The sequence below is a fragment of the Neomonachus schauinslandi genome, chromosome 15 (genome assembly GCF_002201575.2).
Source record: "Neomonachus schauinslandi chromosome 15, ASM220157v2, whole genome shotgun sequence".
In the NCBI taxonomy this organism is placed as follows: domain Eukaryota; kingdom Metazoa; phylum Chordata; class Mammalia; order Carnivora; family Phocidae; genus Neomonachus; species Neomonachus schauinslandi.
The window spans coordinates 25,777,771-25,801,574 of record NC_058417.1 but is presented as its reverse complement, the minus strand read 5'-3'; the positions used below and the strand labels follow the sequence as shown (position 1 = coordinate 25,801,574).

Below are 23,804 nucleotides of genomic sequence, written 5' to 3'. Positions count from 1 at the left end.
TTTCTTGCCTTACTGCAGTGGCTAGGATATATAGTACAAAGTTGAATTGGAGTATTGAGGGTGGATATCCTTGCCTTGTTCACATCTTGGAGCGAAAGCATTCATTTACTCTTTCACCATTAAATAGGACATTTGTCATCGGTGTTTTATAAACGTCTTTTATCAGGTTAAGAAAGTTTTTTTCTATAGGGCGCCTGGGTGGCTCAATTGTTAAGTGTCTGCCTTCGGCTCAGGTCATGATCCCAGGGTCCTGGGATTGAGCCCTGCGTTGGGCTCCCTGCTTGGCGGGAAGCCTGTTTTCTCCCTCTCCCACTCCTGCTTGTGTACCCTCTCTCGCTGTGTCTCTCTTTCTGTCAAATAAATAAAAAAATCTTTTATTTTAGAGAGCCAGGGAGAGAAGAGGAGTGGGGGTTGGGGGGCGGGGCAGAGGGAGAAGGAGAGAGAGAATCCTGAGCAGGCTCCACACTGAGCATGGAGCCTGAAGCAGAACTCGATCCCAGGACCCTGAGATCATGACCTGAGCTGAAATCAAGAGTCGGACACTTAACTGACTGAGCCACCCAGGCGCCCCTACACATTTAATTCTTAAAATAAATATTCAGATTTTCTCTTGCTTCTTGAATTGGTAATTAGTATTTTTCAAGAAATTTGTCCATTTCATTCAAGTTTTTTAATTTATTGGCATACTGCTCAAAATATTCTCTTTAAAAAATGTTTGTGGGCGCCTGGGTGGCTCAGTTTGTTAGGCGACTGCCTTCAGCTCAGGTCATGATCCCGGGGTCCTGGGATCGAGTCCCGTATCGGGCTCCCTGCTCTGCGGGGAGCCTGCTTCTCCCTCTCCCACTCCCCCTGCTTGTGTTCCCTCTCTCGCTGTGTCTCTCTCTGTCAAATAAATAAATAAAATCTTTAAAAAAAAAAATGTTTGCAACAGAGAAAGACATGTATCATATGACCTCACTGATAAGAGGAATTCTTGATCTCGGGAAACAAACTGAGGGTTGCTGGAGTGGGGGGCGGGGGGAGGGATGGGGTGACTGGGTGATGGACACTGGGGAGGGTATGTGCTTTGGTAAGCGTTGTGAATTGTGCAAGACTGTTGAATCTCAGATCTGTACCTCTGAAACAAATAATGCAATATATGTTAAGAACGAAAAAAAAAAAAGAAGAATGTAGCAGGAAGGGAAGAATGAAGGGGGGGAAATCGAAGGGGTAGATGAACCATGAGAGACAATGGACTCTGAAAAACAAACTGAGGGTTCTAGAGGGGAGGGGGTGGGAGGATGGGTTAGCCTGGTGATGGGTATTAAAGAGGGCACGTTCTGCATGGAGCACTGGGTGTTATGCACAAACAATGAATCATGGAACACTACATCTAAAACTAATGATGTAATGTATGGGGATTAACATAACAATAAAAAAATTAAAAATAAATGTTTGCAGGATCTTTAGTGATATGCCTCTTCTTTTCTGATATTCATAATTTGTTTTTCTCTTTTATGATCAACGTAGGCAGACGTAAGTTTTATTATCTCTAAAAAACAACTTAGTCTTTTCCATTTTCTCTTATGTTTTTCCATTTTCTACTGGGTTGATTTCTGCTTTTATCTTTATTTCCTTTGTTTTATTTTGGATTTAGTTTGCCCTTTTTCTAATTTCTTGAGGTTTAAGCTTAGATAATTGATTTTGGACCTTTTTTTTTTCCCTTCTAAGGCAGCCATTGAAAGTTATACATTTCCCTCTAAGCACTACTTTATCTGTATCACACAGATTTTGATGTTAGGTTACTTTTTTTTTTTAGATTTTATTTATTTATTTGACAGAGAGAGAGACAGCAAGAGGGGGAACACAAGCAGGGGGAGTGGGAGAGGGAAAAGCAGGCTTCCCGCTGAGCAGGGAGCCAGATGCGGGGCTCGATCCCAGGACCCTGAGATCATGACCTGAGCCGAAGGCAGTCGCTTAACCAACTGAGCCACCCAGGTGCCCCAGGTTACTTTTTTTTTTTTTCTAATTTTCCTTGTGATTCTTCTCTGACCCAAGATTCATTTACAAGTCTAAATAAACATACTAAGTAGGTGTTTTTTCCACAGATATTTTTCTCTTATTGATTTCTAATTTAATTTTGTGAGTTTAGAGAACATATTCTATATGTTTTTAGTTTTAACAATCTATTGGTAAATGCTCTGAGTTCTTGGTGAGAATATGTATTCGTTCATAGACTACTGCTCACTTATTGTAGTCTATAAATGTCAGGTCAGTCTGGCTGATTATGTTTATGTCTTCTGTATTATTGATTTTTTGGGTCTATTTATAAATTAGAGAAGAGTGCTGAAGGCCTTATAATTGTGTATTTGCTGCTGCTTTCAGTTCTATCAATTTTTATGTCTTAGATTTTAAGTTTTGTTATTAGTGGTATATACATTTAAGATTATGTCTTCCTGGGGCGCCTGGGTGGCTCAGTTGGTTAAGGGACTGCCTTCAGCTCAGGTCATGATCCTAGAGTTCCTGGATCGAGTTCCGCATCGGGCTCCCTGCTTTGCAGGGAGTCTGCTTCTCCCTCTGACCCTCCACCCTCTCCTGTGCTCTCTCTCTCAAATAAATAAATAAAAATCTTTAAAAAAAAAAAAAAAGATTATGTCTTCCTGATGAGTTAACCCATCTGTCATTAGGAAAGTCTGTTCTGAAATCTACTTTGTTTAATATTAATATAGCCACTCTAGCTTTTTTTTTTTTTTAAAGATTTTATTTATTTGACAGAGAGAGAGAGAGAGCGAGAGCAGGAACACAAGCCGGGGGAGTGGGAGAGGGAGAAGCAGGCTTCCCGCTGAGCAGGGAGCCCAGTGTGGGGCTTGATCCCTGGATCCTGGGATCATGACCTGAGCCGAAGGCAGATACTTAATGACTGAGCCACCCAGGCGCCCTGCCACTCTAGCTTTTTATGTTTAAGTATTTTTTCATCCTTCTATTTTTAACCCATGTGTGTCTTTACATTTAAAATGGATTTCTTATACATAGTTGAATCTTCCTTTTTTTCCCCAATTGGACAACTTCTGCCTTTTAATTGGAACGTTTACATGATTTACATTTAATGTAATTATCAGTATGGTTGCTGTATGTTTTCTCTTTGCCCCATCTGTTTTTTATTCTCCTTTTCTTTCTTTTCTGCTTTCTTTTTAACTAATTGAACATGTTTTTAGGATTCCGTCTTTTCTCCACCATTGCTTTCTTAGCTATATCTGTTTTGGTGTTACTCTCAGATTTATAATTTACATCTTAAATTTATCAATGTACTTTAAAATTTTTATTTCACATATGATGTATAAGAACCTTCTACCACTATACTTTCATTTCCACCCTCATCTTTTGTGCAGCTTTTGTTATATATTTTACTTGAACCACACAGTATTTTATTACTTTTTTCAAATCATCAGTTATATTTTTAAAATATTTATTAATTTTAGAAAGAGAGAGAACATAAGTAGGAGGGGCAGAGGGAGAGGGAGAGAGAATCTCAACCAGACTCCACACTGAGCACTGAGCCTGACATGGGGCTTGATTTTGCAACTCTGCGATCACAACCTGAGCTGAAACCAAGAGACGATGTTTAACAGACTGTGCCACCCAGCACCCCCAGTTATATTTTTTAAATTTTAGTATTTTTATTGAGATTTTATTTTTGTAGGGCAGTTTAAGGATCACAGCAAAATTGAAGAGAAAGTACAGAGATTTCCCATATATGCCCTGCCCCTGCCAACATGCATGGCCACCCCATTATCAACATCCCCCACCAGAATGGTGCATTTATTACAGTTAATGAAAGTACATCAGCACATCCTAATCACCTAAAGTCCATAGTTTATTTACAGTTCACTCTTGGTGTTGTATATTAAGTGGGTTTGGACAAGTGTATTCACACATGTATCCGTCATTATGAGGTCATACTGAGTATTTTTACAATTTTTTGTGGTCCACCTATCACTTCCTATCTTCCCTGAAAACTCCTGGCAACCTCTGATCTTTTTCCTGTCTCCATAGTTTGACCTTTCCTGGAATGTTATATATAGTTGGAGTCATATAGTATGTAGCCTTTGGTTTGGCTTCTTCTTAGTAATATGCTTTTAAGGTTCCTCTTTTTTCATGGCTTGAAAGCTCAGTTCTTTTTACTGCTGAATGATATTCCATTGTCTGGATGTACCACGGTTTGCTTATTCATTCACCTGCTGAAGTATATCTTGGTTGCTTCCAAGTTTTGTATGAATAAAGTGGCTATAAACATCTTTGTGCAGGTTTTGTGTGGACATGTTTTCAGCTCTTCCAGGTAAATACCAGGGAGTATGATGGCTGGATCTTATGGTAAGAGTATGTTTAGCTTTGTAAGAAATTGCCAAATTGTCTTCCATTGTGGCTATACCATTTTGTATTTCACCGGCAATAAATGAGAGTACCTGTTGTTCCACATTCTCATCAGCATTTGGTATTGGCAGTGTTCTGGATTTGGCCATTCTAATTATGTGTGTAGTGGTATCTCATTTTAATTTGCATTTCCCTGATATATGATGTAAGCATATCTTCATATGCTTATTTTCCATCTGTATATTTTCTTTGGTGAAGTGTCTAATGAGGTCTAAAGGGTTAGGGGCACCTGGGTGACTCAGTCGGTTAAGCATCTGCCTTCTGTCTCAGGTTATAATCTTGGGGTCCTGGGATTTAGCCGCTCATCAGGCTCCCTGCTCAATGAGGAGTCTGCTTCTCCCTCTCCCACTGCCCCTCCCCTCTGCTTGGGCTCTCTCTCTCTCTCAAATAAATAAATAAAATCTTTAAAAAAAATAAAAGGTTAAAAAAACTCATTTTTAATTGGGTTGTTTGCCTTTTTCTTAAGTTTAAAGAGTTCTTTGTATATTTTGACTAATAGTTGTTTATCAGATGTATCTTTTGCAAATATTTCTCCTAGTCTAGCTTATCAGTTATTTCTTTAATGGATTGTGCTGTTGGTGTTGTATCTAAAACCATACCCAAGAGATTGACAGAGGGGATCATAAAACTGTATGTTGTGTACAAGAAGCTCAACTTTAAATATAAAGATACATATAGACTAAGAGTAAATGGATAGAGGAAAATATGCCATGCTAATAACTAATCAAAAGTAAGCAGAAGTAGCTACATTAATATCAGACAAAGGAGATTTTAAAGAAAGGAAAGTTATCAGAGGTAAAGAAGGGCATTGCATAGTGATAAAGCGGCCAGTTCTCCAAGAAGAAATAATAACATTAGACTATATGAGGCAAAAACTAATAGAATTGCAAGGAGAAATAGTGAATAATAATATAGTTGGAGACCATTCTCTTTGGTAGTCTCTCTGCTCAGTATTTATTTTCTTTTATGTGTATTTTTAAAAAATCTTTTTGTAAAAATGGTATTTATTCATTATAAACAATTCAAGAAACACCAGAGAGTATAAAGAAGCAAGGGAAAAAAAATCAGACTGCCATTATCATAGTCTAGTTGTTAATTAATAATATTTCTTCTGTTACTGTCTTTTCTTTTAAAGATTTTATTCATTTGACAGAGAGAGACACAGTGAGAGAGGGAACACAGCAGGGGGAGTGGGAGAGGGAAAAGCAGGCTTCCTGCAGAGCAGGGAGCCCCATGTGGGGCTAGATCCCAGGACCCTGGGATCATGACCTGAGCTGTAGGCAGATGCTTAATGACTGAGCCACCCAGGCGCCCCTGTCTTTTCTTTTTTTTATAATTTACTATTTTAAATGTTTACAGGGGAAGACATTTCATTCATCAAATTTTTTTCAGCTTTGTCAACTTTTTATTGATTATGGCTTCTGCCACTTAGTTCCTTTTTTTAGGCTATTGATTTCTAACATATTCAGTATTTCTAGGTGATGTTTCGCCAGTCATAATTTTGTCAAATAATTGGTTCTTTTCTTAATTTTTAGTCAGTAGTAAGTTTTATCTTGTGCTGTTTTAGCCAGTGTGAGATTTTTTGTTGTTGTTGATTATTTCTACTAGTAATGATCATTAAGTCTTCATTCTCTGTTAAGAATGAAATGGTGATGTCAGTATATCCAACTTCTCGATACATAGTTTCAACATTATAGGGGTGTGTCTGTAGTGCCAGAAGAAGACAATTTGGTATTTTAATTTTTTAATTTACGTTTTATTTATCTATCCTTGAGAAGTATATATGCTTATGGTATAAAATTGAAGAAGAACAAAAGGGTGTATATTTAAAAAGTCTCCCACACCCGATTTCTCAGCCATTTTGTTTCCCACCCCAGAGGCAATTGTTACTGTTTTTTTATGAATCCTACCAGAATACTAAAATCAAATATATATATATAAAATATATATTTTAGTATTCTAAAAGTATATATATTATATTTATGTAGTGTGTGTGTATATATATATTATAAAGGTAAATTACACATAATACTCAGGCACACACGTATACATGTTAACCACTCTTGCAAATAAGTTATGAGTGAGGTTGAGTATCTTTTCAAATATCAAATTATTCCTTTTGTCAGTTAGGTTTTTCGTCTTTTTCTTACTATTTTACAGGGTTCTTCAATATTAAATTAGATCTTTGTGTTTTGAATTGCAAAGATCTTTTTTTTCTTTAGTAGTTATTGGTCTTTTGACTTTTTTATAATGATTTTGATCATGCAGGAAATTTTTATTTTATGTAGTTGAATTTATCAGTCTTTTATGGTCTTTGGGTTTTGGTCACACTTAGAAAGACCTTTCTCACTCAGGTGATTTAAACATTTTTCAAAAAAATATTGTTATATTTAAATCTGAAGTTTATTCTGGTGAATAGTATGAGATATGAACACAACTTTTTCTTTCCCTTGGATTGCTACCCAGTTATTCCAACATCATTTATTGATAGTTCTTTTCCCTACTAATTTGAAATGTAACTTTTATGACTTCATGATGTTCTAGATTCCTAATGTATCTGGTTCTGCTTCTGGACTTTATTTTCTTTTCCATCCCTCCACACTGTTTTGATTATTGTACTCATTAATATTTTATGTGTCTAGTTCCTCCTTATTACCTGTTTATCTATTCTTGTTTATATTTACAGATGTATTTTGGAATTAGACTATCTAGCTAAAAATAAATTCTTGGTATATTTTATAGATTATTTGGAAGAGAGTTGTGTTCTTTATGATGTTGTCTTTCTATTTAAGACCATGCTCTGTATCCATTTGCTTTGTTGGTTTTTTTTTTTTTAATTTCCTTCAGTAGTGTTTAAAGTTTTCTTAATTTTTTTTTTCAGGTTTAATGAGGTGTAATTGATAAATAAAATTCTAAGATAAAGTATACATCTTGATGATTTGATAAACATACAGGTTGTGAAAGGATTTGCCCCATCTAATTAATACATCCTGTTACTACTTCAATATATTTTTAAGTTGATTCCTGGGGAATTTATCTTTTATTTCTATGTAATTGGGATTTTGTTCTTCAATTACATTTTCTAATTTGTTATGGTTTTATATGAAGATTACTGATTTCTGTCTTTCTTTTTACTGAACTACATTTACTATGTTTTTTTACCAAGCCATATCAATGAATTCTTTTATTTTAATAGTTGCAATAAATTTTCTCAGGTTTTCCAACTATATAATCATATTTTCTGTAAATAGTGATCATTTTATCTCCTTTGCAATTTTATATAATATTTCCAATGTTAAGTGTAATAGTAGTAACAGAAGAATCATATTTATTGTCCAGAATAGGACACTTTTGGGAATCAAGGTGGTGGGGGGCATTATTAATAATGAAGCTGAAACAACAGATATAAACTGAGATTGTCCCAGGTACATTGGGAAGTAATGGTCATCATTGTCTTCTTTGAGACATTACTGGGAATGCTTCTAGGGTTTCTTCATTAAGCATGAAAGTGGCTTTTAAAAATTATATGTAAGTCATATCTGTAAATATATAAATATGTTAAATTATACAAGTTATATTTATATGTAAATTATAGATTTAATTATATATTAATTTTACATATAATTTTTGTCATAGTTGAGAAGAATCATTTTATTCAGCATTTTCATCAAAAATGAATATTAAGGGGCACCTGGGTGGCTCAGTGGGTTGGGTGGCTGCCTTCAGCTCAGGTCATGATCCCAGGGTCCTGGGATCGAGCCCTGCATCGGGCTCCCTGCTCAGCGGAGAGCCTGCTTCTCCCTCTCCCTCTGCCTGCCTCTCTGCCTACTTGTACTCTCTCTCTATCTCTCTGTCAAATAAATAAATAAAATCTTAAAAAAAAAAGAATAAATATTAAACTATGGATATGAATATGATTTTTCACATTTTATTTTTTAATATGTTAACTACATTAATAGATCCTAACACTGAATTATCTTTTGTTCTTGGCTTTTTGGTGTTGTGTGTGTGTGTGTGTGTGTGTGTATACACACATGTATAAGAATCCTATTTCCTATTACATTTAGAATTCATTGTTAACAATATTCATGTATCAGTGATCTTGATCTCTTCATATTTTTGGTTAGAAAAGGTTTATCCAGATTTGCTTTAGGATCAATGTTGTACTTGTTTTATAAAAAGGAATTTGTAGGGGCACTTGGGTGGCTCAGTCAGTTAAATGTCTGCCTTCGGCTCAGGTCATGATTCCAGGGTCCTGGGATTGAGCCCCGTGTCAGGCTCCCTGCTCAGCCGGGAGCCTGCTCCTCCCTCTCCCACTCCCCCTGCTCATGCTTTCTGTTGCTATCTTTCTCTCTCTCTCTCAAATAAATAAATAAAACCTTAAAAAAAGAAAAAGAATTTGTAAATTTTCCTTACTTTAAAAATATTAAGGAAATTTCATACACAAAGCAGAGAACCATATAATGAACCTCCTTGTGCACATTACTCAGCTTTTATAATTATTAATATTTTGCCATTTACCTCCCCTATTTGTTTTATTTACCTTTTGCCTTTTTTTTTTTTTTTTTTGAGAGGGATGAGAAGAGGAAAGAGTGAGGAACTGGAACTTTTTTTTTAAAGTTTTATTTTTAAGTAATCTCTACATCTAACATGGGGCTTGAACTCACAACCCCAAGATCAAAAGTTGCATGCTCCACCAACTGAGCCAGCCAGCCAGGGGCCCCAAAAGGGGCTGCTTTTATTTTTTTTTTTTATTTATTTATTTATTTATTTATTATTTTTTAAAATTTTTTAAATTTAATTTAATTTTTTAAAATTTTATTATGTTATGTTAATCGCCATACATTAATTACATCATTACTTTTTGATGTAGTGTTCCATGATTCATTGTTTGCATATAACACACAGTGCTCCATTCAATACGTCCCTCTTTAATACCCATCACCAGGCTAACCCCTCCCCCTACCCCCTTCCCCTCTAGAACGCTCAGTTTGTTTCTGAGTCCATAGTCTCATATGGTTCATCTCCCCCTCCAATTTCCCCCCATTCATTTTTCCCTTCCTACTATCTTCTTTTTTTTTTCCTAAACATATAATGTATTATTTGTTTCAGAGATACAGGTCTGTGATTCAACAGTCTTAAACAATTCACAGCGCTCACCATAGCACATGCCCTCCCCAATGTCTATCACCCAGCCACCCCATCCCTCCCACCCCCCACCACTCCAGCAACATTATTTTTAAAAATAATCTCTATACCCAATTTGGGGCTGAGGGACTGGAATATTTTAAAGCAACTATTAGACTTTACATATATTTACCCATGCATAATTTAGCATTTATTTCTAACAGCTATTGACTTTTAAAAATATAGCAATGACATTTTAAAGATAATATTACTGTGGTTTAGAAAATGAACAGTAATTGTTTGTCTAATACCCAGTCTGTTAACAATTGTTTTTGATAGTTTAAAAAATGTTTTAGAATTGGCTTTTTAAAAACCAGAATCTAAACAAGGAAGTTGCATGACATTTCTTTTAAGACAGATGCCATTTATTTGTTGAAAAAAACTGCATCATTTGTCTTGTAGGATTTTTTATATTCAGGATTTGTTTGAATTTATCCTCATGGTATCATTTAAGATAGTGCTTTATCCCCAGATTTCTAGTAATGGTAGTTAGATTTAGAGGTTGAATTAGATTCAGGTTTGATTTTGCCCTTGTATTTTGTTTTTCAAGACTAACGCAAAGTGATATATGCTTACTGTTGCATCCTTCAGGAGACAAATAGTGTCCAATTATTTCTCTCTTTTTTAAAAGATTATTTATTTAGGGAGATAGAGAGCGCACGCAAGTGTGTGTGTGTAGGAGGAGGGGCAGAAGAAGAGGGAGAGAGAGAGAATTCTCAAGCATATTCCCCACTTAATGCAGAGCCCGAAGTGGGGCTTGATCTCAGGACTCTGAGATCATGACCTGAGCCGAAACCAAGAGTCAGTCACTTAACTGACTGAGTTACCCAGGCATCCCCAATTATCTTTTTTTTTTTATTAAAGATTTTATATATTTATTTGAGAGAGAGAATGAGATAGAGAGAGAGCATGAGATGGGGGAGGGTCAGAGGGAGAAGCAGACTCCCTGCCGAGCAGGGAGCCCGATGTGCGACTCGATCCTGGGACTCCAGGATCATGACCTGAGCCGAAGGCAGTCGCTTAACCAACTGAGCCACCCAGGCGCCCCCCAATTATCTTTCTTTATAATAATGGATCAGGATCATGTTTGCATGTCACTTAATATTCTTCTGCATCACTTTTAATGACTACATTGCATTTTGTTGAGTGGCTGTTCTATAATTTATGTTTATAGTCTGTGGCTGGATATTTAGGTGAGAGTCACTGTCTTTCACTATGCTAGTTATTTAGTGGGTTTTATTATATTGAAGACTCAGAGACTTCTTCAACTTAGGGAAAGTCTCGTGTTATTACTTTGATCATTTCAACTGTCAATCAAGAATAATTTCTTTTGAGGGGCACCTGGGTGGCTCAGTCGTTAAGCATCTGCCTTCGGCTCAGGTCATGATCCCGGGGTCCTGGGATCGAGCCCCACATCGGGCTCCCTGCTTGGTGGGAGGCCTGCTTCTCCCTCTCCCACTCCCCTGCTTGTGTTCCCTCTCTCGCTGTCTCTATCAAATAATAAATAAATAAAATCTTTAAAAAAAATAAAAAGAATGATTTCTTTTGAAGAAGTAGAAGCCCATTCAAAATAAGGTCAAGCAAGAAATACAGTTGCCCTTATTGGAACTCAAAAGTTTTTAGGTTCTCTTCAGGGCCTCAAGTTTGTCTTCTTTGCCTCTCTTTGCAGAATTCTCTCATTTTTTTTCTCTGTCATATGAATTTACCATGACATCTCAGAATGGAAACCTTGAAGTCTTATGAAATGTTCTTGTCTACTCTCTATAGTTAATCTAAATGACCCAAATACAAGTTCTTGGAAAATGAGTCTTACCGGTCTTGCTATGCATGGGAGTATTTTGGGTGTGGTCATGTGTTATTAGGTCCACCTTTTTAGCAAGGGCTATAGATGATAAACTCTTTTAAGAATATAGGGTTGGGGCTCCTCCTCGCCTGTCCTCTCCCGGCCAAAGTCCGGGGGACCAGAGCGAGACGCGGGGACCATGTTCCAACGCAAGCTGACGGCCCTCGACTACCACAACCCGGCTGGCTTCAACTGCAAAGATGAAACAGAATTTAGAAACTTTATTGTTTGGCTTGAAGACCAGAAAATCAGACACTACAAGATTGAAGACAGGTAATTTAAGAAACATCCACAGCAGTGACTAGCCCAAGTTCTTTGAAAAGTATCTGAAAGATGTAAACTGTCCTTTCAAGATTCAAGATCGACAAGAAGCAATTGACTGGCTTCTTGGTTTAGCTGTTAGACTTGAATATGGAGATAATGCTGAAAAATACAAGGACTTGGTACCTGATAATACAAAAAATGCTGACAATGCAGCTAAAAATGCAGAGCCATTGATCAACTTGGATGTAAATAATCCTGATTTTAAGGCTGGTGTAATGGCTTTGGCTAACCTTCTTCAGATTCAGCATCATGATGATTACCTGGTAATGCTTAAGGCAATTCGCATTTTGGTCCAGGAGCACCTGACCCAGGATGCAGTTGCTAAAGCAAATCAAACGAAAGAGGGCTTGCCTGTTGCTTTAGACAAACATATTCTTGGTTTTGACACAGGAGATGCAGTTCTTAATGAAGCTGCTCAAATTCTGTGATTGCTGCATATAGAAGAGCTCTGAGAGCTACAGACAAAAATTAATGAAGCCATAGTAGCTGTTCAGGCAATTATTGCTGATCCAAAGACAGACCACAGACTGGGGAAAGTTGGAAGATGAACATTTTAGGATTTCAGCTTCTCACCTCCTTAGTACCATTGGGAACCATGTACGCTCTGGCATGTGTTTGGAAATCAAATGTCACATTTTCAAGGGAAGAATCCTAGAAAATTGACTCTGTTCTCGAGATTTACCATCATTGCTTTTTCTTCAATAAAGTTCAGGAAAGTGGATTTTTTTTTTTGACTGTTATGTTTATGTATCTATAATGCCGGCCCCGAGCTTTGTTACAGAGACAATACAGATAGTCAAATCATAGGAAAACTTAAAATATTTTATTGGAGTAATCTAGAAAATTTGAGAATTGTTACATCTTTGGTATTTATAAATGTAGTAACTTCTGTGGGTAACTATAGAGGGACTTACAGAATCAGAAGATACAAATTGAAACATTCTAGCACCTTTTAATATAAATAGAAATGCAGTGATGCAGAGGTAAAAAAAACAAAAAACAAAACTTAGAACTTTCGCTGGAAAACTATAAATAAGTTGTTTTTTTCCCCACCAGTTCTGCATAGCCTTCTCCAGGTCAAGGCTTATGATCTTTAGGATTGTATCTTTATACGGATAACCTTGCTTTAATTTCTTGACCGGAAAATTAGATTTAAAAAATTAGATTTGGGGTTGTCACATATTCTGATCGGTTCTTAGTTGAATGAACTTGACCTTTTAAATATGATAGAAATGTTTATTAAAAAATTGCTTTAATAAGCAGCAATTAAAATTGTTACTTTAAAAAAAAAAAAGAATATAGGGTTGGCTGGGCGCCTGGGTGGCTCAGTCGTTAAGCGTCTGCCTTCGGCTCGGGTCATGATCCCAGGGTCCTGGGATCGAGTCCCACATCGGGCTCCCTGCTCGGCAGGAAGCCTGCTTCTCCCTCTCCCACTCCCGCTGCTTGTGTTCCTGCTCTCATTATCTCTGTCTCTGTCAAATAAATAAATAAAATCTTAAAAAAAAAAAAAAAGAAGATAGGGTTGGGGCACCTGGGTGGCTCAGTCGGTTAAGTGTCTGACTCTTAAGTGTCTGACTCTTGATTTCGGCTGGGGTTGTGAGATGTAGCCCCTTTCGGCTGTGCACTCAGTGCAGTCTGCCTGTCCCTCTCCCTCCCCCTGCTTGCCCTCTCTCTCTTTCAAATAAATAAATAAAATCTAAAAAAAAAAAAGAATATAGGGTTGGACACATGTCTAAAGAGGTGCCTAGCACAACATCTTTATCATGTATACTAAATTCTTGCATATATAAAAATACCATTCTTGGGCGCCTGGGTGGCTCAGTTGGTTAAGCGACTGCCTTCGGCTCGGGTCATGATCCTGGAGTCCCGGGATCGAGTCCCGCATCGGGCTCCCTGCTCGGCGGGGAGTCTGCTTCTCCCTCTGACCCTCCCCCCTCTCATGTGCTCTCTCTCTCATTCTCTCTCTCAAATAAATAAATAAAATCTTTAAAAAAAAAAATACCATTCTTGCCTATCTTCCTTTCTAAATACTTTTTGGTTATTCTCACTAGTTCATTTTTCAGATTAAATTTAGAACCTGTTGTAGTATTTTAAATCTACATTGATATGGTAGCTGCTAGCCACATGTAACTATTTAAATTAATAAAAATGTAGTTCCTTAGTTGCACTAAGCACATTTCAAGTACTCACTAGCCTCATGTAGTAGTTAGTGTCAAGTGTACTGAATAGTGCAGATACAAAGCGTTCTGTCATCACAGAAAATTCTATCGGGTACTGCTGCTTTAGAGGCTTGTATATTGATAATAAGTTATCCCTTTTTTAATGCTCATGAAAGAGTCAAAATCTCTATTTTGTGTAGGTTTTGCTTGTAACATTTTGGTCAATTATATAGGAGAAAGTGATGTCACAGGATAGCTTTGTTTTCTCATTTTAAAAAGTTCACTGAAGGAAGTTTGAAAAATACGTAAGTGTGCAGTTGGATTAATTTTCACCAACCAAATAATACATCTTTTTACCACATTTCCTTTATTCCTGGGTTCTATTTGATTCATGTCTGATTATTTGGATTTCATAATCATGTAGTTTTGTTCAAGAAGAGCAGATAAGTATTTTTCTAATACCACATCAAAGAGGTACATTGATGCCAGTTTGTCTGACCACTGTATCATTTGACCATTTGGTTAAACTGGTGTCCATGATAAAGGCACATTTTTCTTTTGCTGTTAATAAGTAATCTGTGGGGGGGGCGCCTGGGTGGCTCAGTCGTTAAGTGTCTGCCTTCGGCGCAGGTCATGATCCCAGGGTGCTGGGATCGAGCCCCGCATCGGGCTCCCTGCTTGGCAGGAAGCCTGCTTCTCCCTCTCCCACTCCCCCTGCTTGTGTTCCCTCTCTCGCTGTATCTCTCTCTGTCAAATAAATAAATAAAATCTTTAAAAAAAAAAAATAAGTAATCTGTGGGGTGATTTTTGGAGGATGTATGAATATCTTGTTCCCCAACAACTTTACACTCAATGATTTTAGCATCCATTTAGGTAGCTTTCAGGAATCAGGAATTACATGAGAGTTGCAAAATGGTGATTTTAAAAATTCTGTTTACATACAATTTTTAGCTGATATTCTGTAAGGAAGAGCTTTCCCTTTTCCCCTCATACTCTTTGATTTATTTTTTCTTTTCTTTTTTTTGTTATAAACACCCCAGGTATGTCTCATGAAGTTGGCCAGTGTGACTTACTATACTTTGAGACTTGTTGCTATAGGCACTTCTGTGTAAAGTGCTGTTAAACCAAGAGAATTTTTGCTTTATAGGTTTGGTCATTTTTAACATGTGTTTATTCTTAAAATGAGAATTTTTATAGAATATAATTGTTATAAATTTAGGTAAAAAGTTTTACTGCTTTGGATCTTTTTTGATTAATTCTACTGAAACATAAACTTTTCAGAAACTGGGGCAACTGTGTTAAGGAATTCCCATTTACACCAGGCAAGAAAGTAAACAGTAAGTGGAGAGTAGGGTAACAAACACTTACGGTATCAAAAAACAACCGTGAAAAGGATCTGTCTTAATGTGCTAGCCCATTGCAGTTTAACATATTGCTTACAACCTTCACAATAGAATTTGAGTGACTTCAGTTACACATTCCAGGAGACTGGCAGTCTGTTACAATCAGAGTCTGAACTTTAGAGCAGGCTAATTTACAGCGATGGGATGAAGAAAGTTGTGGATTTGTATTACACACTCTCACCTGACACTGTATCTGATCCCTTACCTGCTGATTGACATCTTGAATGAGCTCTTTGAAGCAAGTTCCAGCTTAATTAAAACGTTTGCTTGGTTAGCAGTGATCTGTGAAAGCCTGTGATAAATATTGAATCAGGTTCACCTGCTGGTTGCTGTGAGTGGATAAACAGCTGCTTTGTGCAGTTTAATCATGGAACTGGCAGTAGAGTACTACTGTTTGAATTTTTTAAAAAGAACAGTTGAGAAGGTATAGTTATGTCACTTTTGCTATCTTACTAGAGTGTGTGCTTATGTGAGATTTTGCACAACAGGCAGTCAGTACCTGTTTGGATGGCTTAGACAACAGCAGTTGGTTGATAAAGATTAACAATAAACCCTCTTTTTTGTGTCTCGAAGATCATAGTATAATTCTACCTTCATTGGCTTTTTACCACTAGCTTTTTATGTGCATGCATTCTGAAATTAAAAAGGGTAGTATTTTGCTTTTTTGCCAAATTAAATGGTAGATGAAAATGAGCCTGTTAAACAGTCTTTGTTTTGAGGTTTAAGTTTATGAATTCCAACTTTTCCACAAAGTTATCATGTATTTATAACAACTTGAGGAACTCTTTTAGATTTTATTTTTTTTATCTGTAAAATGGAGTTAAAAATAAACAATGGCAATAAACTAGGTGTTTTAGAATTATGTTAATATTAGGTAATTAACAAACAAAAGATAAATGAATTTACAGGCAGTGGAGAAACCTTTGTAAAATTGTCTTCTTTGGACTCTGAACTTGTTTATTCTTCTACAGAACAAATGTGTCTCGCCAAGTTGGTTGTAAAGAAAATGCTGTTTTCATTTGATTTTCATTATAAAATCAGACATAAATTCTGGAAGAAAGCCCTCACCCAGTAAGTCACAGTCCAGTCTTCTTGAGCACCTGAGGAAAGTTTGGACTTACTTTCTGGAAATGCACACAAAATTGTGTCTGTAGTTTCTGGGTGATCTCAAACCCTCTCTTCTGTAACAGTTCATGGACCCTAAATTAAGAACATATTTCCTAATAAATTAGGTTGAAACATTTTGGTCAGGAGGTATTAAGATGAAAGCTATCTGCTTTCATAAGCAGCTGAGGAAGAACCAGAATAGACTGTATTTGTTATGCTAGGTTTCTTTTGAAGTACTTTTTAGCATTTTTCAGATATATTGTCCACTACAATCCTTAGCTCCAAAGATTATCTACTACAGTCGGGGTTCCTAATTCTGTACCTAAAGTTTTATAGTTTTATTCCTATCATCAGTTTGTTTGGAATTTTATGTGGAGAATAAAATTTTATTTAAGTTACACTTGGTCTGCTCAACATTGTTTTTTTGATGTTTATGTTGATGCATGCAACTCTGGTTTTTATTTTTTTCATTATGGGTAGTATTCTATTGATTGAGAAAAAACCCCGCAATTTATTTATCCATTCTTTTTTTGATACATTTAGCTTGTTTTCCTCACTATTAAAACAATGCTGCAAAGAATATCCCTACTGTATCTGTCTTAATGTGCAAGAGTTTCTTTATAATGTATACTTTACAGAGTCATGCTGGGTCAGAATGTCTACGTATCTTTGATTCACTAGATCAACAGTTTCCTCTACAAAGTGGATGTGCCACTTTCTACCTGGGTCAGCAGTGTGTGAGAGTTGCTTCATATCTTCTCTAACACCGTATCTGATGGATGGGAAACAAAATTGAATTATGATTTTAATTTGCATTTTCCTACTTAGTAATGAGGTTGAGCATTAAATTATATATCTTTTCTGATGTTTATTGGCCTTTCAGCTTTTCTCTTCTGTCTTGTTCTGGGCCATCTATTGGATTTGTCTTTTAAAATTGATTTGTTGGAATTCTTCATATGTTACAGATACTGGTCTTTGGGTATATGCTATCTTCACTTAGTCTGTGCTGCTGCCTTTTTCCCTTTTTTTTTTTTTTTTTTTTTAAATGAAGGGGAGTGCCATTTTAAATAGAAATTTTACATCTTAACAAGATTGTGTTTTCAGTCATTGTGTTTTTGGTGTATTGTTTAAGAAATCCTTCCCCACATTGGGATCATAAACATATTTTCCTATACAGGGCCAGATACCTTATTTATCACAAAACATAAAATACTTACTTTCTGGCCCTTTACAGAAAAAGTTTGTTGATGTGTGCTTTAACAGTCTCTTAATTGAGAGTTTTGGGGTTTCTTTTTCTTGAGGAACATAATGTAAATCTTGTTAGAAAATATTTGATTTAAATATCAACTAATAATAAGTTAAAATAGTTTTTTTTGAACTAAATTTTATACCTTACCTTTAGGAATATTTTGTAATTGCATTCAGTAAATAATGCACTTAGAGTACTAACTTTAAAGATTTTTTTTTTTTTTTTTTAATTGAGAGAGAGAGAATGAGAGACAGAGAGCACGAGAGGGAAGAGGGCAGAGGGAGAAGCAGACTCCCTGCTGAGCAGGGAGCCCGATGTGGGACTCGATCCCGGGACTCCAGGATCATGACCTGAGCCGAAAGCAGTCGCTTAACCAACTGAGCCACCCAGGCGCCCTAGAGTACTAACTTTAAACAGTTCTGTAATTCATGAGTGAAACTGGTATTGATAAGCTCCAAAAACTGCTTTGTACAACAAGAGTGAAGCATTGTCAATGAGATAAGGTGACACTTGTCATTATCTTCTGCTTGGTTTGATCTATCAGGAATTCTAATATTTCTTGAATGAATGAGATAGAACATATAAAGTGTTTAGCACAGGGACAGTCTTAATAAATGATCACTATAATTAACAATGACTATATCAGGATATGTGTTTGTTGCTCACAACTATAAAGTGGCCCAGATATTAGCATAACAAGATGATTTTTCTTTTTGGCCTTGAAAATAACAGATTGCCCTGCACTTTTTCTTTTAGAAGCTAACCTTTTTATTTTGAAGTAACTTTTTGATATGTGAAGAACTTCAAATTAGGACATCAGTTATGCATCTGTTGGATAAATACAGTGTTGTACATGTATAGTACTTGGCTTGGGGACATAAGTCACAGTCTTTCAATTAAAAAAAATTTAAGTTATAGTCATGTGCAAAACACCATGTTTCTGAATGAGTTATATAAAGAAATGTAAGACATAGTTTCTGTCCTCAAGGAATTTGCAGTGTGGTTGAAAGACAATACATGCACATGTGGAAGGTTTTAGAAAAGTATGTAATTATTTCATGGACCTAGTTTTCCCTTTATTTCCTACAAATTAACTTCTTTTGGTCTTTTTTCCTCTTTACTTTTTTATATACTTATTTTTCACATAAATATAACCTTTTATGTCTGTGTTTAGAATTCAATTCAGAGTCTCCTTTTAGAAGGTTACCTGATTTTTGACTTAGCATAGTAACTTCTCTGACAATACAACAATATCCTTTGTTATTTTCCATTTTTAAATGTGTTTAGTCACCATGCTCATTTTTATTTTTCAACTATTTAGGCATAGTAATTTTTTTAATGTATTTTTTTAAGATTTTATTTATTTGAGAGAGCGAGCGAGTGAGTGAGAAAGAGAGAGCGCATGTGGGGTGAGGGGCACAGGGAGAAGCAGACTCCCTGCTGAGCAGGGAGCCTGATGGCAGGGCTCGATGCAGGGCTCGATCTCCGGACTCCAGGATCATGACCCGACCAGAAGGCAGACTCTTAACCGACTGAGCCATCCAGGCACCCCTAGGCATAGAAATTTTTATGTTGTTGTTTTTGTGGGGAAAGGTTGGAGAAAATTATGAAACTTTAGACCTTGACATTGTATCTTATTCTACTTGAACTTACAACTTTCTGAAAGGAATAGTGACAAGGACTCAGAATTTGGTCTTTCAAGATCAAATCTTATAATCTTTCTTCATTCTTTCAAAAATTTAGATATATATTTCTATATCATCGACAAGAGGGAGAATAGATAGAAATTGTTAGACATGAAGAGAATTTTCTAAAATCCTTGGTTGCTGACCTTCTAAGAACAGTTTGACTATTGTAGATTTGAAATGTATTTTAAACAATTGACTCCTACATATTGAAAGAATATAGTGTCTCGCCCACATGCATCTCTTGTGTTTCTCCTTGGGCATGGGTAGGGCATGGAGCCTACCCAACGTGGAGCTTGAACTCATGACTCTGAGATCGAGTCGCATGCTCCACTGATTGAACCAGCTAGGTGCCCTTATAGTTTTTGTTTGTTTGTTTGGTTTGTTTTTTCTCTTTAAATGATAATGGAATTTTGGTGTTATTTGGGTTGGTTTGGTGTTACTTCTTGTCTTTTGTTGAAGTAAAAGGACTCTAGACAGTTTCTATAGGAGAAGCAGCCATCTCTTAAAGGGCTTGGCTCTGCCACTCAATGTAGCTACTTTCAGGTCTTAGAGATTACAGGTTTTGGGGAGCCTATATGTTTTATCTTTCTTGACATTCAGATACGTTGGATGAAAGTGAATACTTTTTAATTTATTCTCCATTTCCTAATGCAGTCTCTGTAAATTCAAAGGTCAAAATCAAAAGGAAAATATCCCTTTGAAAGACAAACCTGATAGCTTGTTAGCAGGAGAAATACTTAATGGAAGGTACAACATTATTTTATTTTGTTCATTTATTGTTTCAAGACGGCTAGGTCAAAGTGTTTTCAGAGAGAGACCATAAAGTGTTAGCCTATTAATTGGATTGGAGGATATTATGACTTCCTGCCATGACTGTTTTTAGTGTTCTTTCTCTAGTTTTCTTACAGAATTGGAAGTAGGTGATTTTGGTACAAATAATTCTCTTTTGGTGCTAAATAAATGTCTTTTTGAAGCCTCTGTTCTCCTACCACATTCAGTTTTTTTTCTATATTAAATATGATTGTACCAAATCCATTAAATGGAAACTTCAATAGAAGATCACTTCTGAAGAAATAATTTTTCTTTAATATTGCAAAGGAAAAAGAATCAGCTTTCTTTCTTAATTTCCATCTTCTATAATACTTGCTCAACCACCTACTGAAAAACCATATTCTTGAGTCAGCCTCAAATTCATAGATGATATAATTACTTCAGACCACTATAAAACATAACAAAAATATGTTTAATATAAAATTACCTGTAGTTTATAATTCTATCAGATATGGAGTGAAAAACAGATTTAAGGTACCTAAATAAAGCTGCTTTAATGGGAAAAGTTTTCTTTTCTTTCTTTTTTTTTTTAAAGATTTTATTTTATTTATTTATTTGAGAGAGAGAGTGAGAGAGAGAGCACAAGAGGGGGTAGGGTCAGAGGGAGAAGCAGACTCCCTGCCGAGCAAGGAGCCTGATGGGGGACTCGATTCTGGGACTCCAGGATCATGACCTGAGCCGAAGGCAGTCACTTAACCAACTGAGCCACCCAGGCGCCTGGGAAAAGTTTTCTGAAACTAGTTCTCAATCTTATTTTTGTTCGTTACAACTACTATCATAACATTTTAAGATAGGGAGATCCTTTTTTAAAATTATTAATGCCAAATTCATCCCTTTTAAAAAGTAAAAAGTTTCAATACAAAGCAGCAAGTTATAAAACTATATAATAGCATCCCTTTTTATTTGAAAAAATATGGGAGATATATATGTATAAAGGTCTTTAAGTTATATATTAAATTATTTGTCATAGGTGGTTGACTTATTTTTATTTCAATATTGTTTGGACTTTTGGTTAGAAAAAAGTGGAATTAAAATAAAAGGTGTAGGTGATAAAGCTTTAACCGAAATTGATGTTGAAAGTGTTTCATCAAAAAGGAGGTTTTCTAAACCTTGAGAGAAGACCATTTTATTGGATTACTTTTATGCTTGGATATAATATAGCCATATGGTATATAGCATTTCAGTATTCAATTTAATATTCAGTATTTAATTTATTGTATCAAAGGAAGAGAAATAGTATAATGAGTGAAAAGATAAAAGGTACAGAAAAGTAAACTAATTCTGCTACCTAGAGTTATCTTAATTCATTTACCAGGTTAATTAATTAATGTGATCATTGCAAAGGCCAAAAAAAAATTCAGTCAGAAATACCATGATATAATTTGCATTCCATTTTCTGTGTGACCATAAATTGTTAGATATTGCAACATATGTAACATAAACCACATGTCAGCTGTTTCCGCCTCACTGTTGACAAGAGCCCCATTCATAACTCTTCTTTTTATCCTTTCAGTGAATAAGTAATTATTCAATATAGAAGGCAGGATATTTGGAACTGCCTATTTAATGTGGCAGCACTCTGTAATGAAATCTGCTGCTACTGGCAACCTGAGAGGGGAATGTAACAATTCCAGCATGGCTGTAACTTTATCTGCTTTGACTGACTTTATTTGGCACATCAGTGAACCTTTTATCCCAGTGAGTGACAGCTCCAGAAGGGTCACATTTACATCCATTCTATCATGTATTGTAATATTTAATGGAGGACAAGGTTGAGCGAGACTGGGAGTAATTTGAACTTGCTTTTCCACTGAGTTGAGGCTGAAAGACAGCTTGATCCCCAGTATTGTGGTGTAACGTGCTATGACTTAGCATTTGTTTATGAAGGCTATTCTTACTGATTATAATTAAAAAAAAAAAAAAAACTTCGGTTAAAAGGTGTATTTGTTCTATTGAACAAATTCTCTTAAGCTACTGCGCTATTTAGCTTTTTTTCCCCATCAGTGACCACTTCTATAAACTAACGATTTCACGGGATTTCTCTTAAATGAGGCTGCATTTTGTCTCATTTGTATAGTAATTGAGGTTGAGGAGGGAATAGTTATTAAGAACTCATGGTTCTAATATATAGCAATGAACTTTTATTTTTGAGTTTGGAAACAGAAGAGAAAAATCAGGTAAATAACAGACTGTATTCCTGCTGTTCCATATGTTGCGTGTAGGAGACATTTATCTAATTATTTTAATTGTGGAACTGAATTATGAGTAAAATTGTCCAGAAAAAGCTATCCTGAAAAATTTTACTGATGGATTTGAATTCCATGACAGGTAATGGAATTTCAGATGTATTTGTTCCACACAAGCAACCTGCCTCATTATTAAATATTAATAATTTGCATTCATTTGCATCCCTTTGCTAGAGAATAGTTTTCTTGTTTTTAATGCTATTTTAGATTCAACTTGATATTTCTATTTTTTTTGTAAGCTGTATTTAAAATGCTCTTTAAAGTGTTGGTATAGAATATTTGAATGGGCTACACTGTGAACAAAAATAGCACTATCAACTCTAAACTGTAGTATTACGAGTTCATTTGAAGCCTAAGCAAAAATGAAAATTGTACTCCATTTTGTCTTATTTTTATAATTGGAATTAAAACCTCTTAAAACATTTGGAATTTGAGAGTCGGAATATGTTAGAAAGCCATGCAAATATGGAAACATTGTAACTTTTAAGAGTGCAAGAAAAGCAATTTGAAATGGAATTTGTATTTTTTTCTTTAATGGCAAATTTTAGATGATGTAATATCTTGACATTTCTCTTTATTTGACAGTTGTGATTTATTACTTATAGATTCTGATTCTATGCGGGGTTTAATAACATTTTTTGTGGTAACCAGGCATAAGTTGTCTTTTCTTTCCTTTGTTTCAGCCCCCTGGTCACTGTTCCAGGTGTTGTTGTTCTACTAAACAAGGAAGCAGTCAAGATTCCTCAAATACCACTAAAAAGGATCATGGGGGGAAATCCAAGATACCCAAAATATATTTTGGGACACGCACACACAAACAGATAGCTCAGATTACTAGAGAGCTCCGGAGGACAGCGTACTCAGGGGTCCCAATGACTATTCTTTCCAGCAGGGATCATACTTGTGTCCATCCTGAAGTAGTAGGTAACTTCAACAGAAAGGAAAAGTGCATGGAATTGCTGGATGGAAAAAACGTGAGTAAAGTTATTTTGTTTTAGAGAAAAAAATAAGGCTGAAAAGATTCAATTTACTCAATTTTTACATGTTCATTTTGTGTTTCATATGTGTATTTCCAGTGATAATCAAATAACTTATGAAAACCAAATGAATTGCTAGTATTGCTATTTTTTTTTTTTTAAAGATTTTATTTATTTATTTGACAGTGAGAGAGGGAACACAAGCAGGGGGAGTGGGAGAGGGAGAAGCAGGCTTCCTGCAGAGCAGGGGGCCCGATGCGGGGCTCGATCCCAGGACCCTGGGATCATGACCTGAGACAAAGGCAGACGCTTAACCACTGAGCCACCCAGGTGCCCCTAGTATTGCTATTTTTTGAAAAATAATTTTACCATAAGAAAAT

At 35.9% G+C, this 23,804-nt stretch overlaps 1 protein-coding gene and 1 pseudogene across 1 annotated transcript in view; both read left to right on the top strand.

Annotated features, from left to right (window-relative positions):
- Nucleotides 1-23,804, top strand: part of BRIP1 (BRCA1 interacting helicase 1) — a 167,512-nt gene that overhangs the window by 19,140 nt on the left and 124,568 nt on the right. The window contains exons 4-8 of the mRNA XM_044921824.1: nt 4,284-4,315; nt 11,794-12,188; nt 20,025-20,117; nt 20,651-20,675; nt 23,131-23,421. Coding sequence (XP_044777759.1) covers nt 4,284-4,315; nt 11,794-12,188; nt 20,025-20,117; nt 20,651-20,675; nt 23,131-23,421 — 836 coding nt within the window. The remainder of the gene's footprint in view (nt 1-4,283; nt 4,316-11,793; nt 12,189-20,024; nt 20,118-20,650; nt 20,676-23,130; nt 23,422-23,804) is intronic.
- LOC110592923 lies at nt 11,553-12,405 on the top strand (annotated as a pseudogene).